Source organism: Macrobrachium nipponense, chromosome 37 (assembly GCF_015104395.2).
Source record: "Macrobrachium nipponense isolate FS-2020 chromosome 37, ASM1510439v2, whole genome shotgun sequence".
Taxonomy (NCBI): domain Eukaryota; kingdom Metazoa; phylum Arthropoda; class Malacostraca; order Decapoda; family Palaemonidae; genus Macrobrachium; species Macrobrachium nipponense.
In genome coordinates this window covers 13571825-13597506 of record NC_061097.1, presented here as the reverse complement: position 1 = coordinate 13597506, position 25682 = coordinate 13571825, and the positions used below count along the sequence as shown (strand labels likewise).

Genomic DNA, 25682 nt, shown 5'->3' with positions numbered 1-25682 from the left:
GGTACTCATCCCCCGCGAATACGGGGGACCACTGTACTGTCAAATGCCTTTCAAAATCCAATAAAAAGATGGCTCATATTGCTGATCTCTCTACCAAAAGGCCAAACTGACAATAATCAAGTTTAACCATTTTTGTCAATCTTTCCTCAGGCACTATTTCCACAGCACACTCAAGTAGTCTTATACCTCTAATTTTGACACTATTGTGCATACCTTTTTCTTTTGCATACCATTACTACAACGTTCTTATGGTCCTAGTCCTATACCAAATTTTTAACCACAAAGTGGGAAAACAGAAATGAAGAGTACCCTCGCACTGATGTTTCTGCCTAAAACTGAATATCACTTACAGATGATGCAACTAGATGTTAAGTTCTTACACTGCAATACCACCACTTCACCTATAAATATGTAACCCAGATATGCTCATCAAGCTTACCAAGCATTATCATATAAATAAGATATTTGTTTATTGTAAAAACAACGAATTTCAAGGTTCTCTGGCAAGACGTCATTAAGGGGGCCGGCCAGCTAATGCCATTCTTTAAGGACAGGACTTTGATATTCATACCACTTAATAAGGTGACTTGGGACATCTCCAACCCGCATATGATTTTCATATTCCTTTTTGGGTATTAATAAACCAAAACTATGTTATTTATCATAAATTAAGATCCCTTTGCTCAAAGATCGTAGCCTGGGGGACAGTGTGACGTGTGCTTCAGGCAAGACGGGGGCGTTTACTTACTACGCAACCCTCCCTCTCTCTCTCTTCACTAACTACGCTAATATCGCAAATATTATGATATTCTGTAATCATATTAGAGCGAATTTTCTTCGTCTTTATGTTAGCGAGATGTTTTCCTTGTGTTTTTCTCATTGGCATGATGAAATTCTTGCCGAAACATAAACACATGTAAAAGCAAGCGAATGTCAGAGAAGAAATTTGAACGTGAAGACTACTTGAAGTATGTGCTCGCACTAAATCATGGGATACTCCCCGAGTCCCCTCTGCGACTCATGGAATCACTACAGATGCCATTTCTCACAATTTCTTTGAAATAATTATCAAAATTGACGATAACAGAAGAAATATTGCATTTTCTTGTACGGATGAATGTTTTAGGCTTATTGAGTTATGTTTACTAATTACCCTGTAACTACGAAATTAAGAGGAATTTTGACGAAATATTTTGTATACGTATTCTCCATTGCCATATGAAGCTCCATGAATTTTTTCATGACTGCATTTTTCACCCTATACCCCCTTACATAAGGGTTCCGGCCAGCCCCCTTAATCCCAGTACGTATATATTTAATACTATCCATTCTGGCAAAAGATCATATTCTGGCACATGCAGTTACAAATTTGCACTCATAGTAAATAACTATTATTGCAAAGAGGTTTGATTATGCACTTGAGATCACTCTACACAAAACCTAATGCTACATAATATAAGAAATGTTTTCATTATGGAATTCTATATTTATTTTACTTTACAGATGCTAGTGAACATAAATTAATTAAAGTAAATTTAATAATAAGGTTGAGGTCCTTGAATGTTATCATGACTTTCCTTTAAAGAAATCCTAACTTCTGTGTTCGTAATATGCAGAATATATGAAGCATTTTGCATATTTTACACATTTCCAGCCACCAACCAAATTCTTTTTTATACATTTGGGGGCTGGCTCATATCAGGTAGTTATGAGCAATTTCCACAGGTGCAAAGCAGGCAGCCATTCGCTGTGGCACAGATACGTAATGTGTAATAGTAGCCCAGTAGTGATGAAAGGAACAAGTGGTAAATACAACTACCATGTGCTAACTACTGATATCACTGCATAGGCAGCAAACACTTCAAATTAACCCAAGCCTACAAGGCCACAAGTTCATGTCCATAGTACTATGATGTAAGGAAACATGGTCAGTGGGTCATGTCCATAAAATAATACAAAGTAATGTATTGAAATACATGTATTAATTCACAATTACTACAGTAACATTGCATTCAAGGATTTACTCACACATACTTTTTAACTCAATTAAGACAAAACTAAATGGATATCCCAATTTATATTTTAAGGAAATTACACTTTTGGCTGGGTCTTATAACTAAATGCTTAGCTTGACTGACGTGATGATAAAAAAATATGCATTAAAACATGATTTCCGGGGCACAACCTTGGGAAAAGTGAACTCATGGACAGACCAGTGTAATGAAGAAGATGGTCAACACATGCTGTTATCACAATTGTGCAAGTGGGTCACACAGAGAGCAGAGACAGTTATTGTAGGATAGGAGGACTCTATGACAGGAGATAGAGCCCTCGTGTCCCGAGTCCTTTATATTCTATCATTATTCCAACAAGAACTATTCTGGCCAAGACCAACTATTAGAGAATTATTTGTAACTGGTTGGTCTGCCTTATGAAGCTGAGTGGGGAAGGGGGGGCCTGAAAGTGTAACTCCTTTGATGACGAGCAGCGGCTACTCTTTCAAAAATTACAATATATAATTTCCAAAAAATAGGCAAATTTAAGGGACTGATGTTTCCAACAAATGTTTAGTCTTTTATCATACTTTTTTTACTTTTATGTGACTTACTTCGTAAACCTATAATTACGTACTAAAAATCGAACAAAAACTGTTAATTACTTACTTGTCACCTTCCTTTTGCAAATTATTTTTCCTTATGTAATCTGTAACCACTCTTCTCACATCTGCTGTACTCAAAACATCACCTTTACTGTAAGTAGTATATGGATTCAGAAATAGATCATCATAAAGCATGACCAGACTAAAATATCTACTTCAAACATGCTAAAAAAAAGCAGGTCTTTATACCATGAAATATTTTTTCATACAAATCCATCAATAATCTTGAGCCTTTGTCTGTGGCCTTGTTTGCCCCTAGACACGTACTTCCTTATTTCCTATACATGTGTACAATGAGAAATAAGAGCTACCTTTATGCATGCACACTATGGCTCAGTCATAAGTACCAACTGATCTCTTCCAAATCCGCAGAAGCTGGAAGTGAAATACATAATTAGAATCAAGGGATAGGAGGTGAGCACTCCACAAGCAATTGATGGGTTTGTTAAGATAAACGTGTTTTATATAACAAGATTAGTTTTTTTTCACAAATTTACAATGGAATTTAGGGTAAGCTAAGAAGCCAAGCTTTCTTACAAGGGTCTGATAGATCCATTGGAGCAGGTACGAAGGCTCAAGAAGTTTTTATAAAGTACTCTTAAGAAGTGGAAACATCCAAAGATGAAAATAAGGAGTATGTACTTGTCAAGTTATCAAAAGAGTAATGCATAACAAACCATATAATTGAGACATAAAATACATTACCCCACCAGACTATGTATCCAGAGTATGGATGAGACTTGGTTAAAAACCTACAAAAAGGTAGAACAAGATTGCACTGCATCCTCCACAACTGATGAAACTTCTGCTGCAACTAATAGCCTTAACAAGTACAAATGCATCTTCTTGTGCATCATAACTCTTTTGATAAAAATTGGCAATGATGAACAGCATCTCCAAGAACTTATATTTCAAACAGCTGAAATTTCAGTAATGTATTCCTTTTAAAGGCTAATTAGTTGATGACACTGATCCCATGAACAGTACCTCTTACCTGATTAGCATCATCTTCTAAAGTATCATTATAGGCTCAAGAAATGACACCTCAGCCAGAAAGATGCAGATTTCTTGGAGACATGTCTTCCATTGGCCCAAGGATAAGAACACTAGTCTGGAATCTTCACCTCTTTGATGCCTCAACCTCTTAACTACAGGCAGATGGCTCTCACTGGGTAAAACAATAGACCCTTTATCTCGTAACAGAAAACAAGGTTGGAAAGGCAAACACAGACCCAAAGAAGACCAACCTCTGATTTGGGTACACTGCCTAATAAGGCATGGAGTTTGCTCATGTCTCAATGATGCTAAAGCCAGCTAAAAATCACTCTTCACTTGAAAAAAAATTGAAAGAAGTCTTAAAGAAGTTCATAGGATACCTTTGAAAAACTACAAAGCACCAGCATGAGGTCCCACTTGGGTGTCTGAATCATAATACATGGCAACTCCTTTTCAAAATGATAGATAAATCTTTCAAGATCTTATGAAGCAGTGACTTTGATACCCTTTTGTAACTTGTGACGTGACAGCACTGTATCCTTTGACTGCAGAGACAGGCAGTTACAACTTATAACAGGACAGCATTATATCCTTTGACTGCAGATGACTCTTTTGGTGTGGAAATGCAGGAAGGCAGTAATCATATCAAATACGATTTGCACACCTGATTAATATTCCCCTCATGTACCAACTCTTGATCTGGCCTTTGTCAGATACAGGTTGCTATTCTAAGTCTGGTCCACCAGAAGCAACCCCATAGTTACCAAAGTACCTTGGCAACCTCAGGAGTCTGATGGTAACACCTTTTTTTTTTTGTATAAGGCTGTCTGCCATGACATTCAATCTTCCTCGAATGAACCTCTGCATGATCCTTATGTCATTGGTCTCTGCCTACATATACCAATTGCTAAGCAATAATACACGTGTTCAGATCTTGGTTTCTGAGATATGAAACCATGGTGTTCTCCCACAACATCCAATCCTTCTACTTTGGCAGCAAGTACTTGGAGGCCTAAAAATACTGACTTCAATTCTAGGAAGTTGATGTGCATCTTTCTGTATGCTACAAACCTGGCGCAAGTTGTCTCTTGATCAGACCAAGGAAGTGAGACTCCAACTGTGAGTTAATGGGTGTTAAGTTGTTGCATGTGAATAAAATTTTTGAGTGCTAAAGAACCAAACGAATGTAAACTTTTCAGAGACCTGGATCTTGATATTATAGTAGATCTATCATTACATTCTCTGAGGCTATGACTGGGTGAGTACAGTGGACCCCCCTTATTCGCGTTCTCCAGATTCGCGGACTCTCACATTCGCGGATTTCTCTCGGGAACGTTTCCCTGCATTATTCGCAGAAAATTCGCGCATTCGCAGTATTTTTCTATGGTAAATATCCACAAATTCCTGGTTTTTTTGATGAATTTCATCATAAAATGCACTTTTTGTGATAAAACTATTAAAAAAACCATGTATGAAAATTTTTAGTGGGTTTTTCTTGAGTTTTAACTAACAAAATAGGCTGTTTTTATAGGGGTTCCAAACATTCGCGGGTTCTAACTATTCACGGGGGGGTCTGGTACGCATCCCCCGCGAATACGGGGGGGACCACTGTAATTCAAAACATATGATCAGCCAACACTTTGATGGCTGCTCTTGCTAGGACTTCATTGTGAAGGAGCTGTGCAGAACTAACTGAACTACCTTCTCCAGAAATGGAAGATAACCAAACATGGACTACCTTAGCTTGGCAAAACTTACTTGGTTCATAGACTGATACATAACTGACAGAGGCCTGCTGATCTCGCTCAATGAGGGACGTGCTAATGACTTCCGAGTGTCTATCTACAACAACAGTTATGTATGTAGCCTTCATAGATGAAAGCAGCCTAGATTTGATTTCTGCCACAGATAATCATGGCATTGTTGCTTTAGATTTTCACACTGTTTCTGGTTGTGAGCAGTTTGTAAATAGAATAGAATAGAGTATAGGATTTAGGCCAAAGGCCAAGAGCTGGGATGGGACCTATGAGGTTATTCAGTGCTGAAACAACATTAACAGCACTACCTTGTACCTCCTATGAGGAGTTAGTGAATGACCTCACACCAATCTGGTCACAGATGTTACATGGATTGTATCTTGTGGAGTAGGTTTGCCAGTGGGCTCACCTAATCATAGTTTGATTAAAATTGTGGAAATGGGTCATGTTGTTCCATGAGTTAGTTTTTCAAGAAACGTATACGACTTGAAATCCAAAGTCAAATGGAATGGTATGAACCATCTTATTGAGCTTAGGGAGCAATGTTAATAGATCCTCCAATTTCATCTTGCATATCAGCTTGCCTACCATGAGCAAAAAGAAGCTTATCATTTATGGCAGAACAATCACTAGGACTTTTAGAGGTGTAATCTTATTGAGCTTAGATGTAAAGTTCAGGTTGTCTATTAGAGCTGAGGCTTAAAGTGAAGGTGTTATCCAGCGATGATAACCATAAACGGTAGTTTACCCTTAAGTCATCACTCCAAATATGGAGCTGATTCAAGCATGCCTCCCCTTACAGGAGCTGATGGAACTGCTATAAACTGCCCTAAACAGAAGGCACAACTTTTGACTGAAGTCTTTGTGAGGAATCAGTGTGATGAATCCTTGGTGTTTTCCAGGGCCTAAGTTATGTTCAATACCCTCCAGGTCCAGAGAAGTCAAAACCTAGCTTCTGGGCCTTTACAATTTTGATGGCACAGACCCTAACACGATATTTATCTCCTTTTAAAAAACCCTGCTGGTTTTACTCCTAAGATTACTACTATTTTTAGAAGGTTAGTTAGACTTGCAAGCTTTCCTTCTGTTAGGAGGAAGGGAAAAATTACTGCATTACCTAAAAATAGAGGTCAATTTCAATTTCCCATATTTTTTCTAAGGTTTTTGAGAAGCTGCTCTCTAAGCATCTTTGTAGGTTTTTATAAGGTAATAACTCACTACCATCATTACAGTTTTGATTTCACAAAAGGCACTGGTACTTATGATGCGCTCATCAATAACTGCCATTTTCCAGAATGCTCCTGATGAGGATGCAGAGGCATGCATTGCTCTTTTAGATTTTAGTGCAACCTCTGACCATGTGAATATGAACAACTTATCTACAAGGTAAGATTACTGGGAATTGGTAGAGCTTTTATTAATATTTCAAATAAAATTTGAATAAGCAGAACCCAGTATGTATAGTATTGATAGCCAGTATGTATAGTATCCTTAGTAATGTATTTCAAGTGCTTCTCAAGGCAGTGTTCATGGACTTTTGTGATCTATAACAAAAGTCTATAACAAAAAGTCAGAGCATGAAACTTAACCCTTCTAAATTGCTAAGTATGATTGTTAGTCGATTTATAACAATTTAGACTGCATACTGATTTATATACAATTTAGCCTTTGCATGCTAATTTATATCTAAATACTGCAGATTTAAATATCGGTAACTTTCAAGATTTTATGTGTAACTTTTCATTACATTATAAACTGGCTTTTGAAAATCATATATTCAACACTGATTCCTGTTTCTCAAAAAGTTGGTATCTTGCACTCAGTGTTTCAACTCTTCTCATCTTTCTTGTTTGGAATACTGTTCTCTAGTGAGGCCTTCCAGTGCTGACTCTCACCTCAAACTCTTGGACAGTGTTGTCTTCTGTCAAGTTTATTTTGCTAAAGGTTAATGTTGCCTTGTGGCATAGACTCAAAGGAAGTTTACTACATTTGCTGCATAAAATGTACTACAACAACAAACATTCTTTGCACTTATCTTCAACTGACTTGACTGTTTTTGCTTGCAACACTTGGTAGGCTGCTGCCACAAATAGTTTGTTGTTTTCTATTATCAGGTTTAATACTATACTTCACCTGCTAGGAGTTTCATTTTGGCTACAACTAAAATGTGGGAGAGTTTGCCTGGTGCAGCTGTGGAACCTTCTGATCTCCAAATGATTGAGGCACACAATTCTAGAATAGCAGTGACATGGGAACAAAAGCAACAGTAACAGAGGCAATGCATATACAGAGGGCAGAATTAGAACTAAATGCACATAGGAGGAACAGCAGGAACGCCAGGCATGTCAGGCACAGCAGGCAGCATATAGTACATACAATCAAGGCAATATCTAACAAAGATGGTCAAAGTACTCCACACATGGAGGAAATAATGGTAGCTCAGTGGTTTCACCTAACTTCAATGTGTGGTGGTCCATAGCTCAATCCCAACTCATGGCTAGGCAGAATTCACAAGCAACACAACCTTGCTATCCCTGTGGGTTAAGGATGGGGTTTGAGAGGCCCCATACATATACAGCAAAATCATCAGCAGCTGCTGCCTTGCTCCTTATTGTCCTAGCTTGGGTGGAGAGGGGTTTGAGTGCTGATTATTATGTAAATAATGTTTGGTCTCTAGGACATTGTGCAACACTGCAGTCTGTCCTATTTGGCCACTCATGAGCAAACTTTAAACCTTTCAAGTGTGTGAAATAAGTGTCTAACATCAGGACACACATAAGCAAAATTCAGGAGTCTGATCGAGGTATTACAGGAAGAACAAGCACCATGGAGGCAAGGTTAAGAGCATTGTAAGTTTAGCAAGTAGTTGTCATTGGGTAAAAGCACGCATAGTGGGAAGTGCAAGTGAAAAGCACATCACTAGAAGACTGATGCTCTTTAACCTTAACCAAGGTCAACCACAACACAGAACACTGATGCAGAAGCAGAAATGCTGGCAACAAATTGCTTATCTCACCTTGCCTTGTAAACCCTTTCCTTCTCAAATCCCACAAAAATATGTATGAAGTGTACAACGTAATGGATGGTAGACAACAAAAATTAACACTGATGAAAAAATTATTACAAGTACACTATATACCATTACATGCAGTCAGCTACAAGAGACTGACATCTCTCAAGAAAATACAAATGTAAACACAAATGACCAACATAAAAAATAAGCAACATAAAATACCCTAAAACAGTGCTCTGAGCACAACAAACTAGAGCAACCAAGAAAAATTCCCTTTCACTGCTTACTGAAGATCAACTCGTATGATAATTAGCCCACAAACAATACTGGAGACTGATAATTACAATCTAATTGCAAGTGATCACTGTTCAGGCCATGACCAACTAGGAGAGAATTCCTTGATACTGACTCCTCAAAATTATGCCTGAAGATTGGTACCATGGGGGACGTTAATCCCCCTCAGACACAAACAGATACACACACACTCCAGCTCACATAACAATTGTATCTGGCATTTCCATCAGAATCAGACTCACACATACATTTTAAAAATATATGCAAGCACACCAAGAAGCAAAGGATGACATGCAGGATGAGAAAAAATATTGATATTAATAAAAAAGACACTTGTTTACATCTCCAGTCTCATGTTTACATTACAAAATGACAGTCAGAATAATGGCTACCTCTATTATACAGTGATGGCTTCTTCCATTTCAAAGTAACTTCCCATTACTATACACAGTATTCACAAGAGGTAGATTCCTTTATTTTAAACTGCCATATATTGTCTAGCAAATAAAGTTACGCAAAGTAGTTGACTCACGGTTTTCACGGGGGAAAGGGACCCCAAATACCCGCGATAACCTGAAATCTGCAGTAAGTTGGTATCCCCCTCTAAAATTGCTTATAATTGCTTATTTCAATTGTTCAAACACCAATTATACCTTAAAAAGGGATTTTGACGTAAGGAAAAATCTATTTCTGGGCGATTGGCTCGTGTCGCCCAGCGAAATATCCTTTAATCTATTATTTCTAGGGTAAATGTACTAACACATACCAGAGAATAAATAAATAAAGAAAAAGGTCAGTATAACTGACTCGCTCACCCTCCAAGAGGGTGTCGGTATGAACACTATGGCGAGTGAGACCACTACCACGAGCCAAATGCCAATAGAATTCTCCCACTACAAAATCCCCCAAGAGGAGAGCCGACCCACAGAGTGGGCAGCACTCACTACTACTACTCCATCCATGCTGCCGACTGCTGCGCCTCTGGTGGCCATCCTGAAGTTAGCAGACAATCTTGGCGATGGGATGGGTAGGGCGGGATTTCGCTGGCGACACGAGCCAATCGCCCAGAAATAGATTTTTCCTTACGTCAAAATCCCTTTTCTGGGCTCAGCTCGTGTCGCTGCGCGAAATCGTACCAGAGAAATAGCACAAGATTGTAAACAAAATCAACAAAATAAAAAGAGGTCTCAAATAAAAGATAAAATAAAAGTAAAAGAATATAATTGCTAATAAGGATACATATACACAGTGATACAAAATAGAAATATTGCTTAAATTACACTTAATTCTAATAATATTTCTTAACTTAAGGTAATTTACATATATACAGGAGTAATATGTCATATATGTACCAAAATGGTATCTGTGTAAAGCTATGTATCAAGAAATTCTAGAGCAATTAACATAATAAGTTGAACAAAACAAACTCAACAATAATAATATATAAAGGAATGTATATGACTTAATATACAAAACCGTAACCATTATTACAATAAGATGTATCTCCTAGCATAAAAATAAGGAGATGACATCCACGAGATCAATATCCATCATCAATTGTGAGTGTCCCTAGCAAAAAAATAAGGGACACCCACCACACCATCATAAAAGCAGCTAAGACACAAGGTGACCGTAAATGAACAAGGCAGGAATAGACGAACTGTTGGGTGAGGCAGGTAGAAAGGAGGACTGGATCTTCTACTAAAGATTAGTTAGAGTCAGGGGAAACTATGTTCCCCGCTGCAACTGCTGAAAATTTCAGAGCTTCCAAGGACTTTTAAGTAATGACGTTTGAACACTGTCGGCGATTTCCATCCAGTATACTTTTTCAACTCATCGAAGTTCATATGTTGGAAATAGTTAATTGAGGTGGCTACTGCCCTGACATCATGTGCTTTTGGGAAAGAGTCAGGATTGGCTTGTTTAATGAAGTACAGGATTTGTTGCCTGCTGCCTTTCAATTAGATAAAGTGCCACCTTTTTCTCTCTTAAAGAGAGGACCCGATGAGGATGAGGAGGTCCTAGATAGAAAGGCTCGTAAGGCTGAAACTGGGCAAAGAGATACATCTTGTGGAAGAGGTAGTACCTTCCATGGTTCCCACCTCATCAAAGGATCTTCATTCTTAGCTATAAAGCTACGTTCCGGAGAAAGTAGCACTTCCCCTGTGGGAAGGAACTGAATATGATCCGGATCTCTGGATAAAGCCGACAGTTCTGAAATTCTAGCTCCTGAGGCCAAGCTTAATAAAAATAGGGTTTTTCTTAAGAGCATTATAAACGAGCATGTGTCATTATTGGTTTCTGAAGCCAGCTTTAGAACATCGTTTAAGAACCATGATACTGACGTAGGCCTTACAGAAGGTCTAAGTCTAGCACACGCCTTGGGAATAGACGAGAAGTAGGAATCTGTCAAGTCTATGTTGAACCCAAATTGAAAAATCTTTTTCAAGGCTGACTTGTTTGTCGTAATTGTGCTAGCTGCTAAGCCTTTTTCAAATAAGGATCTGAAAAAGGATATAGCTGAATTGATTGTCATGATCCTAATATCTGATTCTTTCAGGAAGGTTGCTAACTTTTTGACAGCAGCATCATACTGTCTCAAAGTTGAATCTCTTTTATCGGATTCCAAGAAGAGAATATTCTGAGGGTCAATATTCGCATCCCTTTTCGCTGCAAACTTCATGAAATCCATAAAGTTAGGGTTTTGAGAATCCCTGAGGAAGCGAACACAGTCTTCGTTTGTACTGACTGGGAGAGCCTGGGATTGGGGATCCGAAGAGGGCGAAGACCCAGTTCCAGAATGAGAGGGTACAATTGCTCTTCGGCCAGTCTGGGGCTACTAGAGCCACTTGACCCTTGAATGTCCTGAGTTTGTTTAAGACCTTCATGAGAAGATTCACTGGAGGAAAGACATAAATCTTCTCCCAGTTGTTCCAGTTTAGAGCCAGGGCGTCCGTGGCATAGGCCAGAGGGTCCAGGTTGGGGGCCACATAACACGGGAGTTTGTGGTTCGCTTGAGATGCGAAGAGATCCACCTGTAGACCTGGAACTCTCTGAAGAATCCATTGGAACGAACTGTTGTCCAGTGACCATTCCGACTCTAGAGGTACTGATCGGGATAGAGCATCTGCTATGACGTTTCTCACTCCAGCTATATGAGTGGAGGAGAGATGCCAACTGAACTTGTCCGCCAGGGAGAAGATGGCTACCATGACATGATTTAGATGACGTGACTTGGAGCCTCCTCTGTTTACACAATGTACTACCACTGCGCTGTCCAGGACTAGCTTTATGTGGGAGTACTTTGGCGGACGTAACCTTTTTAGAGTCAAGAACACTGCCATTGCTTCCAGTACGTTTATATGGAACTGAGCGGAACTGAGGTGACCACGTTCCTTGAACCTTCTTGAACTGGGAATATCCTCCCCAACCGCTTAATGAAGCGTCTGTGTGGATGGTGATCCCTGGTGGAGGAAACTGAAGGGGCACTGACACCGACAAGTTCTTGACTTTCGCCCACGGCCGGAGTCGATTCTTTAGAATCAGAGGGACTGAGGATAATTTGTCCCTGGACCTGACATTTGCTCGTGAGCGCCAGATTCTGGTTAGGTCTTTCAGTTTGGCTTTCATTAGGATGTTCGTCACTGATGCAAACTGGAGAGAACCCAGGATCCTTTCCTGAGATCTTCTTGATGCCAGTTTGTGACTCAGAAATGCTTGACTGACTTCGCTATTTCCTTCCTTTTTTGGATGATGAATCGACAGAGTATGGGGAGGATAGATTCCATTGAATGCCTAGCCACTGAAAGTTTGACTCTGGAGTGAGTCTTGACTTGGTCCTGTTTATCTTGAAGCCTAGATATTCCAGGAACTGAATCACTTTCAGTGTTGCTTTGTTGCATTCCTCGACTGTTGAGGCCCAGATCAACCAATCGTCGAGATACGCTACTACCATAATCCCTTGCGATCTGAGTTGTTGAACTACTACTTCCGCCAGCTTCGTAAACACCCTGGGTGCTACGTTGAGCCCGAAAGGAACTACCTTGAAGGAGAATGTCTGGTCTCCTATCTTGAAGCCCAGATACGGACGGAAGTGTCTTGCAATAGGGATATGATAGTAAGCGTCTGTAAGATCGATAGAGGTGGTGACGGCCCCACGGGGAAGTAAGGTCCGCACCTGCGAGATGCGTGAGCATCTTGAACTTGTCGCAGCGAATGGCTAAGTTTAAGCGGGACAAGTCTAAGATTACCCTTCTTTTTTGTGAGCCTTTCTTTGGCACGCTGAACAAGCGTCCTTGAAATTTTAACCTTTTGACTCTCGCTATAGCTCCTTTCTGAAGGAGATCCTCCGCATACTCCGTCAATTCCTTGGAAGGAAGTTGGCGGAAAGGTCTGGATGGGGGTGGGTTCGCTAACCAGCTCCAACCCAGGCCTTTTGACACAATGCTCTGAGCCCACTTGCTGAAGTTCCACCGGTGGCGAAAGTGAAACAGCCTCCCTCCTACCTGAAATTCCTCATTGGTTCTGGTAGCCTCCTCGGCCTCCTCTGAAATGTTTTCCCCTATTAAAGGGACCTCCCGATCCTCTCCCACGAAAGGGTCGCTTACCTCTGCCTCCCTTACCCGAGCGGTCATACTTCTGTGAAGCTTGACCCTCGAAGACCTGGTTGTAGGCTCGGAGAGAGGGCGTAAGAGGGTGGAGGGTCTGAGGCTGAGGGGAGATAACATAAATCGGCTGCGATTGAGCCTTTGAGGTGGAAGGTTGGGCTGTTTGCACCAAGGGAACAGCCGGAACTTGCTGAGAAAAGCGTGGCTGCTTTTTCTGGTAGGGCTGGAAACGTCTAGGTTTCCTTTGAGCCTTACCCTTACCGGCTTGATCCTGTCGTCTCTTGGCCGTAAGACCCCAACGGTCCTTAAGGCTCTGGTTCAATCTCGTAGCCTCTGACTGAACCTCCTTCACCATCGCTTCTGGGAAGAGGTCTGCTCCCCAGATGCTTGACGCAAGCAACCTATTCGGCTCGTGCCGAATAGTTGCTTCTTGTAGGACATGTTTCCTACAATTCGTCCTAGCAGTGGCAAACTCAAACATATCTGACTGCACCGTTTGAGTCAAAGATTTGGTAAGAAGCTTGAAGAGCGGTTCCGACCCATAGGCAATGGTAGCGACCTCGGTCATAGCCATGGAATTAATGGACCTGGCTAACCGCGATTTGGCATCGAATTCTGCCTGAATAAGGCTATCTGGAAGCCTAGGTAGCTTCTCACCAAACTGCTCCATAGCACAGTCTGGTTTGAGTTTGCCAGCTGAGAAGGTGTTAGGTAAGTCTTCCCACAATTCACCGGCTGAAGGAAGTAAAGGAGATGTAGGATCTGCTTCCTTCAGTTGAGGCATGGGATGGGATTCTGGGCTGCTGGAATAGTAGTTGTCGCGATCTTTGTCAGGAAAGGGAGCGGGGTACTCTCTTCCATCGTAAAGATCGTAAACGAACTCTTGAAAGGTTGGATTTTCGTGTTGAAACAATCCATGTCCTCTAGACACCTGAGCCATTCTCTCTGAGCCTGGTCACGTGAATAGAGGACTGTCTCCTTTGGTACTTTGTCATCCCGAGTCATGGCTGAGGCGGTGAGCCTGGCGTAGCCGATGAACGGAGGCTGAAGGTCTTCCGGGTAGAACTCGAAGTCCTCAATCCTCCGAGTTCCACATTCCGGGATAGAGATGAGCCCGTCTTGGAAGGGGGCGTATGACGCTACTCTCCCAAGGGTTGTTCATTGAGAACGGAGGTAGAGAGTCATACGGGGGAAGTTGGGCTCCACCTGTGCTGAAAGGTGGAGGAGAGGCTAGAGGAGCTTGGCTCAGTCCGGCTATAATGTTGTCCTGAGAGGTAATCCTATCAGACAACCGAGAGATCATTTGTTCCATGCTATTTTTCAGAGACCCAACCAGATCGCCCACCTGTTGTAACAGACCAGCGTTGGAGTCCAAAGCCGGAGCTGCTGCGGAGGTGGAAGGGTGGCCCTGAACTGGAACCAAGGGTAGCGGAACTGACGACTCCGCTGGAGTGTGAGATCTCTCCCTGGAGGATCTATTCCTCGAGGACTTAGAGCCGGACCCAGAAGCTTTAGATCTCTCTGCTCCGGGATTCCTAGCCGGAGACTTACGAGAAGAGGATGACGCCGAAGCCGTCTTCTTAGACGACGACGACGTCTTCGTCAAGGTTTTCACTGCTTGACCCTTGACCTTGGGTCTAACTGAAGCGTCAGGAGAAGTATATAATTCATTACCCGTAAAGCCTTGGAAGGATGGAGAGGTTGCAGGAGTAGAAGAACCAGTTGCACCCAAGGGTATCCCTTGGGTGTCCAACTTACCTACCTCGACCAACAGGTCGTCTACACCTACCATAGGTTCCACATTGATATCAAGCGTCGCGACTTCCGAGGAGATGTCCTGGCCTTGGTCTGTCAACGAGGCAGCCAGCTGTTGCTGGATGAAAGCGATAGTCGGGGCCGCCTCTGCTGGGTCGACGTAGCCTGTCGCCTTGCCTCCGGGGAAGATTAGTAGCGCCAACCTCTTCTCAAGGATGTAGGGCATACCCTTGGCGGCGTTCTTCCCGAAACCGCCGACCCAGGCCCGCAAGGTTGCCAGTGCGGTATCCCTCACAGCCGGGGCCTGGAAGAGAGGGTATCGATTAGATTTAAGAATAACTTAAAACTAAAACTAACTTAAAGCGTAACTTAAAATTATAGGGGCTATAATACCCCCTGAATTTTACCTTAAGTTAGAGTGATTAATGTAAAAACTTAAGCACTATAACAAATGAGGACCAGTTATCGGAGTTGGAATACTTACCCCGTCTAAGAGCTGGCTCACCAGATCGTAACAGATAGTACACGTCTCGTGGTACCAGACCTGGATGTCCCCGTGCGGAGTCGCGCATGGAGCATGGGACCAGCAAACTTCGTGTCCACATGGGTCCTGAAGTGTGGCGGCGCATCCCGGATGCTCACAGTTGGTGGTCTGCAAGTGAAAAGACACATGAGTATCTTAAAGACTATCACTTACAGGCTAAAGGACAGAAGAACTCCGTTGCATGCCGGAGCTCGGAAAAAATTTGGGCATAACCCCTCCCTTAATCGCCTGAATAGGCTATAACCCCGGAGGGATCCGGTGAGACAGGAAGGGAGGGGGGATGGTTTAAGGTACTTAAGATAAACTTAATAGTTTAACATAATAGATCTTAAACCTAAAAACTCGAACGTACCGGACTAAGTCCAGTGCGTGGCGGAGTGTTGTAACTCAGCGAGACGGAGTGGTTAGAAGGGACCGACTGTATGTTCCGGTCCACCCTGCTGGGTGGACTAGCACCTTTCCGCTGGATGCCAGGTCTCCGGTGGTAAAGGAGCCCTAGTAAGGTGGGAAAGAGCAAGAGGACATACAGACTCGGGCTAGCAACGGAGCGACGGGGTAGCAACGGAGGGGGGAAAGGCCAGTCCCTCCCACCTTACCATCCGGCCGGACCGAGAAGCCGGAGAGGTCGAGTCCAGTCTGGGTCTGTCCCGTCCCTCTACTCCCTCCGCCTGGGGGGAGAGAGGGAGGCAGGCTCGGGTATGCGGAGCGAGCATGGGCAGACCGACCCACCCCCCCCGACTCTATAGAAGAGCGGGAGGGGGGGAAGGTGACTGGACAGGCGTCTGGCTGCCTCGTGATCACGTAGTGACCACGGGGCGATAAGAACAAACAACTAAGCCTAGAAACATAACCAACTGATCAGAGAGATGCTATCGGGAAGCAACCGAACTGAAGAGCGGTAGCATATAGGCCCAATGGGCCATGACCTAGGCTAAGCAAGCCAGACGCCTAGCTAACCTAACAAATATCATATAATTAATACAAATGAATAATAAAATGAAAGAAAGAAAACAATATAGTATGAGAAAAAATCCAGGAGTGTACGACTAACTCGAAGGCAAGTCTACCACTCAAAGCTAGCCGAGGCCGATACTAAGAGCCGTGGCTAGGGTCTGGATGGAAGGAGCCTACATAAGGTAAAAGACATGCATGCATGACAAAACCGTGTAGACCGTACCCTAAACAAAGCGGATAATTAAAATAGAGCGTACTTAAGTAAGGGGATGTTCTGGGTATGGGCGACCAAGAACGAACCCACCACGAGGCAGAACCATGCTGCCATGCTTCCGACCTAGAGTTCGTATTTATACCTAAAAAACGGCAAATACGGGCTCAGGGCCGGAAAAAACCAATTAGCAATAAACACTGAGTACTTAACTTAGCTGCTGCGATGGCTGCACGCTCCATGGTAAATAAATCCAAAGGAAAGGGCACAAAAAAACACCGAGTAAAAAATGGCACGTCTGAATTGAGTGCGCTAACTGAAAAGGATGGCCACCAGAGGCGCAGCAGTCGGCAGCATGGGATGGAGTAGTAGTAGTGAGTGCTGCCCACTCTGTGGGTCGGCTCTCCTCTTGGGGGATTTTGTAGTGGGAGAATTCTATTGGCATTTGGCTCGTGGTAGTGGTCTCACTCGCCATAGTGTTCATACCGACACCCTCTTGGAGGGTGAGCGAGTCAGTTATACTGACCTTTTTCTTTATTTATTTATTCTCTGGTATGTGTTAGTACATTTACCCTAGAAATAATAGATTAAAGGATATTTCGCGCAGCGACACGAGCTGAGCCCAGAAATAAATCTCTTATAACTGCTTATTTTAATAACTCAAAACTAAATATACCTTAAACTAATATACCTTAAACCATCATCCTACACCATACCTTAAACTATCATGCTAAAACACTAACATAATTTCAAAGTCATCTTACAACATTAATCTTAAAATATATTAAAGGGATGAAGAAGTCTTTGTATATGTGCCATGACATTCAAGGACACTATGTGACCTGTCACCTGTTGTACAGTCACCTTTCAGATTCAGCATTACTCAGCACAATCTCAGCACTGCTTCAGTGTGATACAGCACATTCTGCGTGATTGGGAGTGCCTCAGATACAGTGATACATGGAATGTTCTAGAAACTTTTATCAAGTTAGAAATCCGGATTTTGAGTGTGGCACGGTGATATATAATGCAATTGTATGTACATTGTGAAAATCGTTAGGTGAAAAGAGCTCTTGTGAAGGGATGTTCATTCTTTCCTGAAAAGCCAGAGCAGAAGGATGTGCTGGAATGCTCGGGAATCAGGATTCCTTTTTGCTGAAGGAGTGAGTCTTGAAGTTAGAAAATTACTAATCTTTCTGAGTGAGTCTTGAAGTAGGAAAATTACTAATCTTTCTAAGTGTTTAACACAGACAATGATTATCTTTGCAATGGTTATTTCTTTGACATTATTTAACATTATGTTATGTATTCTTGTGTGCTATAAACTGGGTGAATTCTGTTTGTGGATTACTGAGTGAATTCTGTTTTTTTTAATGGAGATGGTTCCATTCCTTGCAGATGTTTCGAAGAGGGTACAAACCATAGGAAAAAATGGAACTGGTTACAAAACTGACTTTGAAAGTTATTGATAATAGACTTGAAAATAATGGGACTGATTATAAGACTTGGTGGGAGACTTAGTTTTGCTGTAAGGGGTGTAGCTTAATGGGATTCACTATCTATCATGCATAATTTTCCACTTTACATGACTTGTCATTGGACCTGCATAATAAACTTTATTTTTGTAAATTAGATTTTTTATTTACACATGCTTAGAGGTTGGAACTGAGGGTTATGAGAAGAAGGGCAAAGCACTCTGGCAGAATAAAGGGGAGTCAGCTGAGAGAGAGAGAGAGAGAGATAACCAAGGCCATCGCTACCAAACGCCTGCAACTTTCGAAGGCAGGTGTGAAACAGAGCTGTTATTGGGTTTTGATACAACATAAGTGGTGGTAGCTTTGATCAAAGATTTTTGTGCTTGAATCTACACCAAAGAGAGAGGTATGAATGGTGATAGACATTTTGTGTTAGGTACACATTGTGAAGGGCATTTTCATGGGGCGAATTTGGTACAGATACTTTGGAGCTTAGACAGGAGCTGGGAGCTGGGCATGGAGATCAGGGTTAGTATTTCTCAGTTGGTGATTTAGGGAGTGTAACTATCGAGTGTAAGGTATTTTACTGGGGTCTTCAACATAAAGTACATATACATTTTTTGTGGTTTTAAATGGAGTGCATTTATTTCAAGTCGGCAGTGGCTGGGAGACGAGTGATGGGGAAAAAGTGTGTTTTTCCTTTTGATTGTTCATTTTTGTTGGTTTAAAATATTATCACCTCTCTTACGTCTTTCGTTTTTCTCTTGTGGAATTATTATGGGTTGAAATAGGTTATTTCTATGGGCTGACTCTACTTAGCGAATCACCTTAGTAGCTGTTGCACAGTCAGCATATACATGTATCCCATGAGATAAATGCAAGGGTGATATCAAATGGGTATTTTTCCTGCTGAAATTTTTCTTCGTTTTCTTTTTTCTCGTGTGGGTTCTTTTGAGTTAACCTTGAAATTTTATGTGATGGAGCTCAGCAGTTTGCTCACAGGCACATGAAATGATTGCTCTGTGGAGTTTGTGAATAATTGTGAGTCAAGGGGAGGGTATTTTTTTTTCTTAGGCTTTTGTTTGGTTGTAGGGGTATATACTGTGAAAGCTAGATTGTATATGTATTTAAGATTAGGCCAAGTTTATAAGCCGACAAGGAGTCTTTTCAGTTTGAGCAGAGGTAGAAAAGAGAGATCCAGCAAAATGCCAGACGAAGAGAACAAGACTGATTCATAGGGTCTCAACTTTCACTTTCACCAGTTCAGCACTTTGCGGGTTTGTTGAATAGGGTTATAAGACAACCTGTCAAGATTATTATTGAAAGTATGTATCGAGAATAATTTGACTATGAAGAAAATCACACAAGGTAGTGAGGCGTTTAATGAAGCTCGAGTATTGCTGGCATGGATGTGGGAGACATTGGGAAATGCTGTAGGAGCTTTCAATTTACAAAATGTTGTACTTGGGACGACTTGAAGCAATTTCTAAGAACTGCATATGGAGCAGATGAATGTTGTGATTTGGTTCAGGCTTTGAGGGCATTTTACAAAATTAGGAAAGGTCAGAGTTCTAAGGTAGAGTATAGCTCGTAATTATTTGATGCAGCTTCGTATTTCTTAGAGAAACTGAAAGGCCTGGGCACGTGGCAATTCTATATACTAGTAGTTAGAAAATTTTCACAAGTTTCTGCATTTCTCCTGGATTTTGAATGATGTTCCAGATACAATTGCGAGTAGTTTCGATGGCCCAGTGCAGTCTATGTCTCACGAATCTTTTATTATTGCATGGGTCAAGAAGCACATGTCAAAATACCAAACAATAGATAGCACATTCTTCAATGGGATGCTGAAAGCCACGATGGTGGGTCAAAGGAACTTTCCGCAGAGAGATTCAGGTTTTGCTTTTGGTGGTTTGTGCTAAAGTGGAGAGTGATGGGAAATGCATGGATAAATTTCAATAAGCAGGGCACACATAGAAGTATTACTAACTTAAATATTGTGGCATGTGTAAGAATTCTACACATAATTGGATGTTCTGTCCATTACTCAAAAACAGTAATGATAGACAGGGGAGTCAGAATTTTGTGAGTAAGCTAAAAGGAAACTCCTCAGAAGGGATATCCAAAGAAGTAAAAAATGGAATTTTTGGAGATGGAACTTTTGGAGGTTCAAGTTTTGCTTCCAGTGGTTTTTGTGCTAAGGTAGAGAGTGATGGAAAACCTACAGGTCAAACAACACAATTTCAGTGCTCAAAATGCAATAAGCAGGGACACATGAAGTATTACCCACTTGAATATTGTGGCATGCGTAAGAATTCTACACGTACATAATTGGAAATTCTGTCCATTACTCAAAAAGAGTAAGATAGACCAGGGAGTTAGCAGTGTGTGATTAGTCTACAAATAGACAGAATTTTTGGAGGGCAGAACAACCAAAACGGAAGGGATAGGATGTTCATGTCATACAGGGCTTTTGGGAAATACAGGGGAACCAAAACTAGGGCTGAAGAATTCTGAAGATATGGGTGCATCAGTCAGTTTAGTAGACTATGATTTTTATCAATCAATGTTTTCTTAGTGTCGTCTAAAGCATTCAGAGGAGAAAGTGTGTGATTTCCAGGCCCACAAACTAGATGTTTTTGCAAAACACTTTTACTGGGACATCCAGCATGTAGGGAAAAGGATTTCTATATACAGTAGTATCTCAGACTTAGAACTTAAAATTTTGTTTCCGTATACAATTTACGAACTGTTTGGTGAAAATGGCGCACAGCCAGCTAGGGGATGGAGGGAGGAGAGACGGGAACCCTTTGCAGAAGTATATCTTAAACTGAAATGGTCACAGTAGGCAAAGGTTGATAACAAAATTAGTTTTATTCACATTTTACCAGGATAATCACAGGAATCGATAGTGAGTGTCCAATTGTGTCTGAGAGAGAGAGAGAGAGAGAGAGAGAGAGAGAGAGAGAGAGAGAGAGAGAGAGAGAGAGAGAGAGTAATCAGCTTGCATGATTGCTGATGAGTTTACAACTTGGATCTTGAGTGCATGAAAGAGATTAATTATGCCACAATATACATCAACTTACTGTTTAAAATCAACATGAGGATTTTGCGAACAAATATGTAAATAAAAAGTAAAGAATGCAAGAAAAGGAGAGATTAAATAACTTTTCACAATGAAGTCACTTTAACAAACAATCGAAGGCATGCAGAAACTGAACATGGAACCAATGTGTTTATTATGGGGCGGAGTTACTTTTAAAGTGGTAAAAAATCGTAAAAGGCAAATATCATTAGATAGGTATTTTATTGTAACAAAAGTGATTTGGACAAATCAAGTGTAAGTGAAAGAAATTAGTGAATAATCATCCCAGCCAAGCTGATAAGTCAGTAGGAAGCAGACATCCCATCTTTCCTCTCCTCTCCTGTCTATTGTCTCACTCAGCACACTGAACACTGGCTCAAGTAAGACTTTTTTTTTCATTACTGTATTGCATATGATTGTTTTCATGTTTTATCAAAGTTAAATTTATCATGAAATAGCATACTTTTTATGTGAATTGGTACTGTTTTTATGTACAGGCGGCCGCAGTTAACGGCGCAATCACTCAGCGGCGAATCGGTTTTACGGCTGTCGTCAAAAATAATCATTAAAAAAATAAGGCATTTTGAGGTATTTTTACAGCACACTTTTTGGTCAACAGCACCGCTAACGCCGTTATGTCTAACGAGTACATATATTTGTAGAAATACCGTTCAGCCCATAAAGGTTATACAAACGATATTAAAAAATTATCAGAGAGTTATTACATAGGTATTAGGGTAAAATATATGCCTCTGACGCTGTTCTATGCCGAAAATATAGTTAAATGAGTGCAAATTTAGCTATGGATGTGTCGATTTATAAATGTTCATGCTTTTATGTTTAAAATGTGTATGAAAATGTATTACGTATAGGTTATTTTTATTTCTGCACAGAAATATGATACAAAGGCAGCTTTTGAAACTGCCCTTCACGCTATCAAATACAGGTGGTCCCCGGGTTACGACGGGGGTTCCGTTCTTAAGACACGTCGTAACCCGAAAATCGTTGTAAGCCGGAACGACGTTCTTGAAAACATGTCCACAGGGAAAATTTCACTACTAATTTGCAATTTTTCTTAGGGCCGTATCTCTAAAATTATCACTAATTTACTTTTTTATGTGCAACACTGTGTATTCACAAATTACTGTATATTTTCACTAAAATACAAGAGAGAGAGAGAGAGAAATAACTCCTTAAGGTTTCAATAGATTGAAATGAATGTCTGTAGGCAACTTTTTCCCCCTCCCATAAATATATATATTTCTCCAGAGAAGAGAGAAAGAGAGGACTGTGCAATTATGTTTGTCTGTCTATCAATTCTTTTGCTGAGAGCGAGAGAGATAAAAGGAAGAAATAGAAACATCAAATGTATGACAAGTATCTTGTGGAGAGAGAGAGAGAGAGAGAGAGTTGTCCTTACAGTATTTAAAAGAGAGAAATGGAATGATTATTGTATTTAAAATACTCAGATATGAATTTTGTACTTATAGTATTATTATTGGAAAATATTAATGATAAACTTATTACATACACGTCCATGAAAATGATCTCATCTCAGTAAGAGAGAGAGAGAGAGAGAGAGATTACATAACACCATTAAATTCGTTGACCATTGTATGGCATTGTTAAGCTCAGTGTCACTCGAGTTGAGGTGGGGAAATTGATACAGAAAAAGACAAAGGGAAGAATTTTCTTTTGAAATTAGTTATCGTATTATTACTACTTCTATTATTATTATTATTATTTGAAAATATAATAAACACGTGCATCCACCATAAAAATTCTCTCATCTCAGTAAGAAAGAGGAATTATCCTTACAAGTGAAATGGAAAGGTCATTTTCATCTCTTTAAAATACGACCATTATGAATTTTGTAATTTAAGTTTTATTATTATTATTATTATTAAATAACTGAAATTATCAATAAACATTTTACATACTAGTACCATAAAAATTCTTTCATCTCGGTAAAAGAGAGAGAGAGAGAGAGAGAGAGAGAGAGAGAGAGAGAGAGAGAGAGAGAGAGTGTGTTTATCTCTCTCTCTTCTCTCAAAAAATACTTATAACGCTTCCAGCGAAAGAGAGGGAGGGAGTTACCACTATGACCCATTATTATCTTGTGTGGCAAAAGAGAGAGAGAGAGAGAGAGAGAGTTAACCTTAATTAAAAGTGACATGGATAGATTAGTACGTATTGTATTTCTTTAAAATACTATCACATATGAATTTTGTAATTACAGTTATTATTACTATTATTATTGAAAGTATTAAAAACAAATAGTACAAGTACAAAAAAAATCTCGAGTCTCAGTCAATGAGAGAGAGAGAGAGAGAGAGAGAGAGAGAGAGAGAGATGTCAGGACCACGTGATTGCAACACTGCAGCTCTTCCCCCAGATTTTTCCCCTCCTGGCTGTCACAGAACTTGATATATCTGACAGTTTTAGTACCTGAATCTTGAGAAAAGGTTACTGGAAGTTACTTGAAGAAGACTGGGATTTCCTTCATTCTTCCATAATTTTTTAAATGTAAGCTAAAATCTTACTAATTCACTATGGTATTTTCTTTAATGAATTGATATTATTGCTGTATAAATTAACATTAATATTTGAAAATAGTAAATCATTTATTTATCATACTAAAAAACATACATCTTTGTAGTATAGAGAGAGAGAGAGAGAGAATTATAGTGATTATTTTCGTTGGAAAATACAAAGAGAGAGAGAGAGAGAAACTGTGCTAAACTATAAAAGCATCGTAAACTCGGAGCGTCGGAAGCGTCAGCGTCGTAACCTTGGAACAAGCGTCGTAACCCAGGGCGGATTTTTCAATGAATATTTAAGAAAAAGCGTCGTAACCTCGGAACGTCGTAAGCCGGACCCGTCGTAACCCGGGGACCGCCTGTACAATGTTTTTTCATGTTCATTCTTGTAAGCCACTGTCTGCCGCTCTTCCGAAAATATAGAGTTACAAAAAGTGCAAATTCTGCTATCAATGTGTTAATTTTATAAATGTTCATGCTTTTATGTTTAAAATGTGTATGAAAATGTATTACATATAGGGTATTTTGATTTCTGCGCAGAAATATGATACAAAGGCAGCTTTTTGAAACTGCCCTTCACGTTATCAAATACGATGTTTTTTCGTGTTCGATCTTGTAAGCCGCCACCTGCCTCTCTTCCAAAAATATAGAGTTAAAAAGAGTGCAAATTTAGCGATCGATGTGTCGATTTTATAAATGTTCCTGCTTTTATGTTTAAAATGTGTATGAAAATATATTACGTATAGGGTATTTTTATTTTTGTACATAAATATGATACAAATTAAGGAAGCTTTTGTAACTACCCTCCACGTTGTCAGAGGATGTTTTTTCATGTTCGTTCTTGTCCGCCACTGTTCCGAAAAATGCATGGTGTTATTTTATTAATTATGCATCTTTTCCATAAATCCTTTAAAAAGTTATACATTACTTCACTGTATCCAATAATATTGTACGTATTCTCATATTATTGTATTATAAAATACTACAGCAAATCTAAGCCAGTATTCTGCGGAGCGGTCAATGTTTTGGTTTCAAATCAGCTGATGGTGAATACGAGTTTGTTTCGCCATATTTAACGCAATTCTGAGCAAATTTTCTTGCTTCTACTTAGCATAAAAGAATATCTAGATATTTGACTTATATGAGACAAGGTTATTTTTCCTTTTACAACGTTTTTTTAGGTGGAAATATGAATTGACTGTCTCGTTGTGATTGTGAACTCAATTTTTTTTTTAACAGATTACGTTGGTGGCATGTTTATTGCCTAAAAAAATTATGTGATTCCGTTCGCAATTTTCCTTTATATCATCGTAATACGAACTTTACATTATTTATCTTATATCAGCGTGAAACCAACATTAAATGTGTTCTTTCAAGCACAGTACTTTTGATTAAAATGATTTTACCTCAATTTTATCTACGGTTGTGTTTGATGGCATACGTTTACTGGAGTTTTATCCTTGTTCCCAATGCACGATAACAGTCATTAGCAACTTGAACAGTTTTCTCAGCTTCAGTTATAACTAGGCTTAAATTTAACAGTATATTTCCCGATCGATCTTTGATCTATATTGATCTTTGATCTATAGCGAATAAAGTTATTACATTAAGATATCTCAGTTCTATTCTACACAACGTCATTTATAACAACTACGGTAATAGTGTACTATAGTACGATGACTGAAATACAAGCCAAACGGATATTATCAAATTCGGTTGTACTTAGAAAAAAAAAAAAAAAAGTAGTTTCTCGTTCGGTTGTTCAAGGCTGTACACGTTTAAGCAACGAGTA

At 40.1% G+C, this 25682-nt stretch overlaps 1 protein-coding gene across 1 annotated transcript in view; it reads right to left on the bottom strand.

Annotated features, from left to right (window-relative positions):
- LOC135209026 (eukaryotic translation initiation factor 2D-like) overlaps window positions 1-25682 on the bottom strand; it is a 247724-nt gene that overhangs the window by 38115 nt on the left and 183927 nt on the right. The window contains exon 10 of the mRNA XM_064241561.1: window positions 2664-2750. Coding sequence (XP_064097631.1) covers window positions 2664-2750 — 87 coding nt within the window. The remainder of the gene's footprint in view (window positions 1-2663; window positions 2751-25682) is intronic.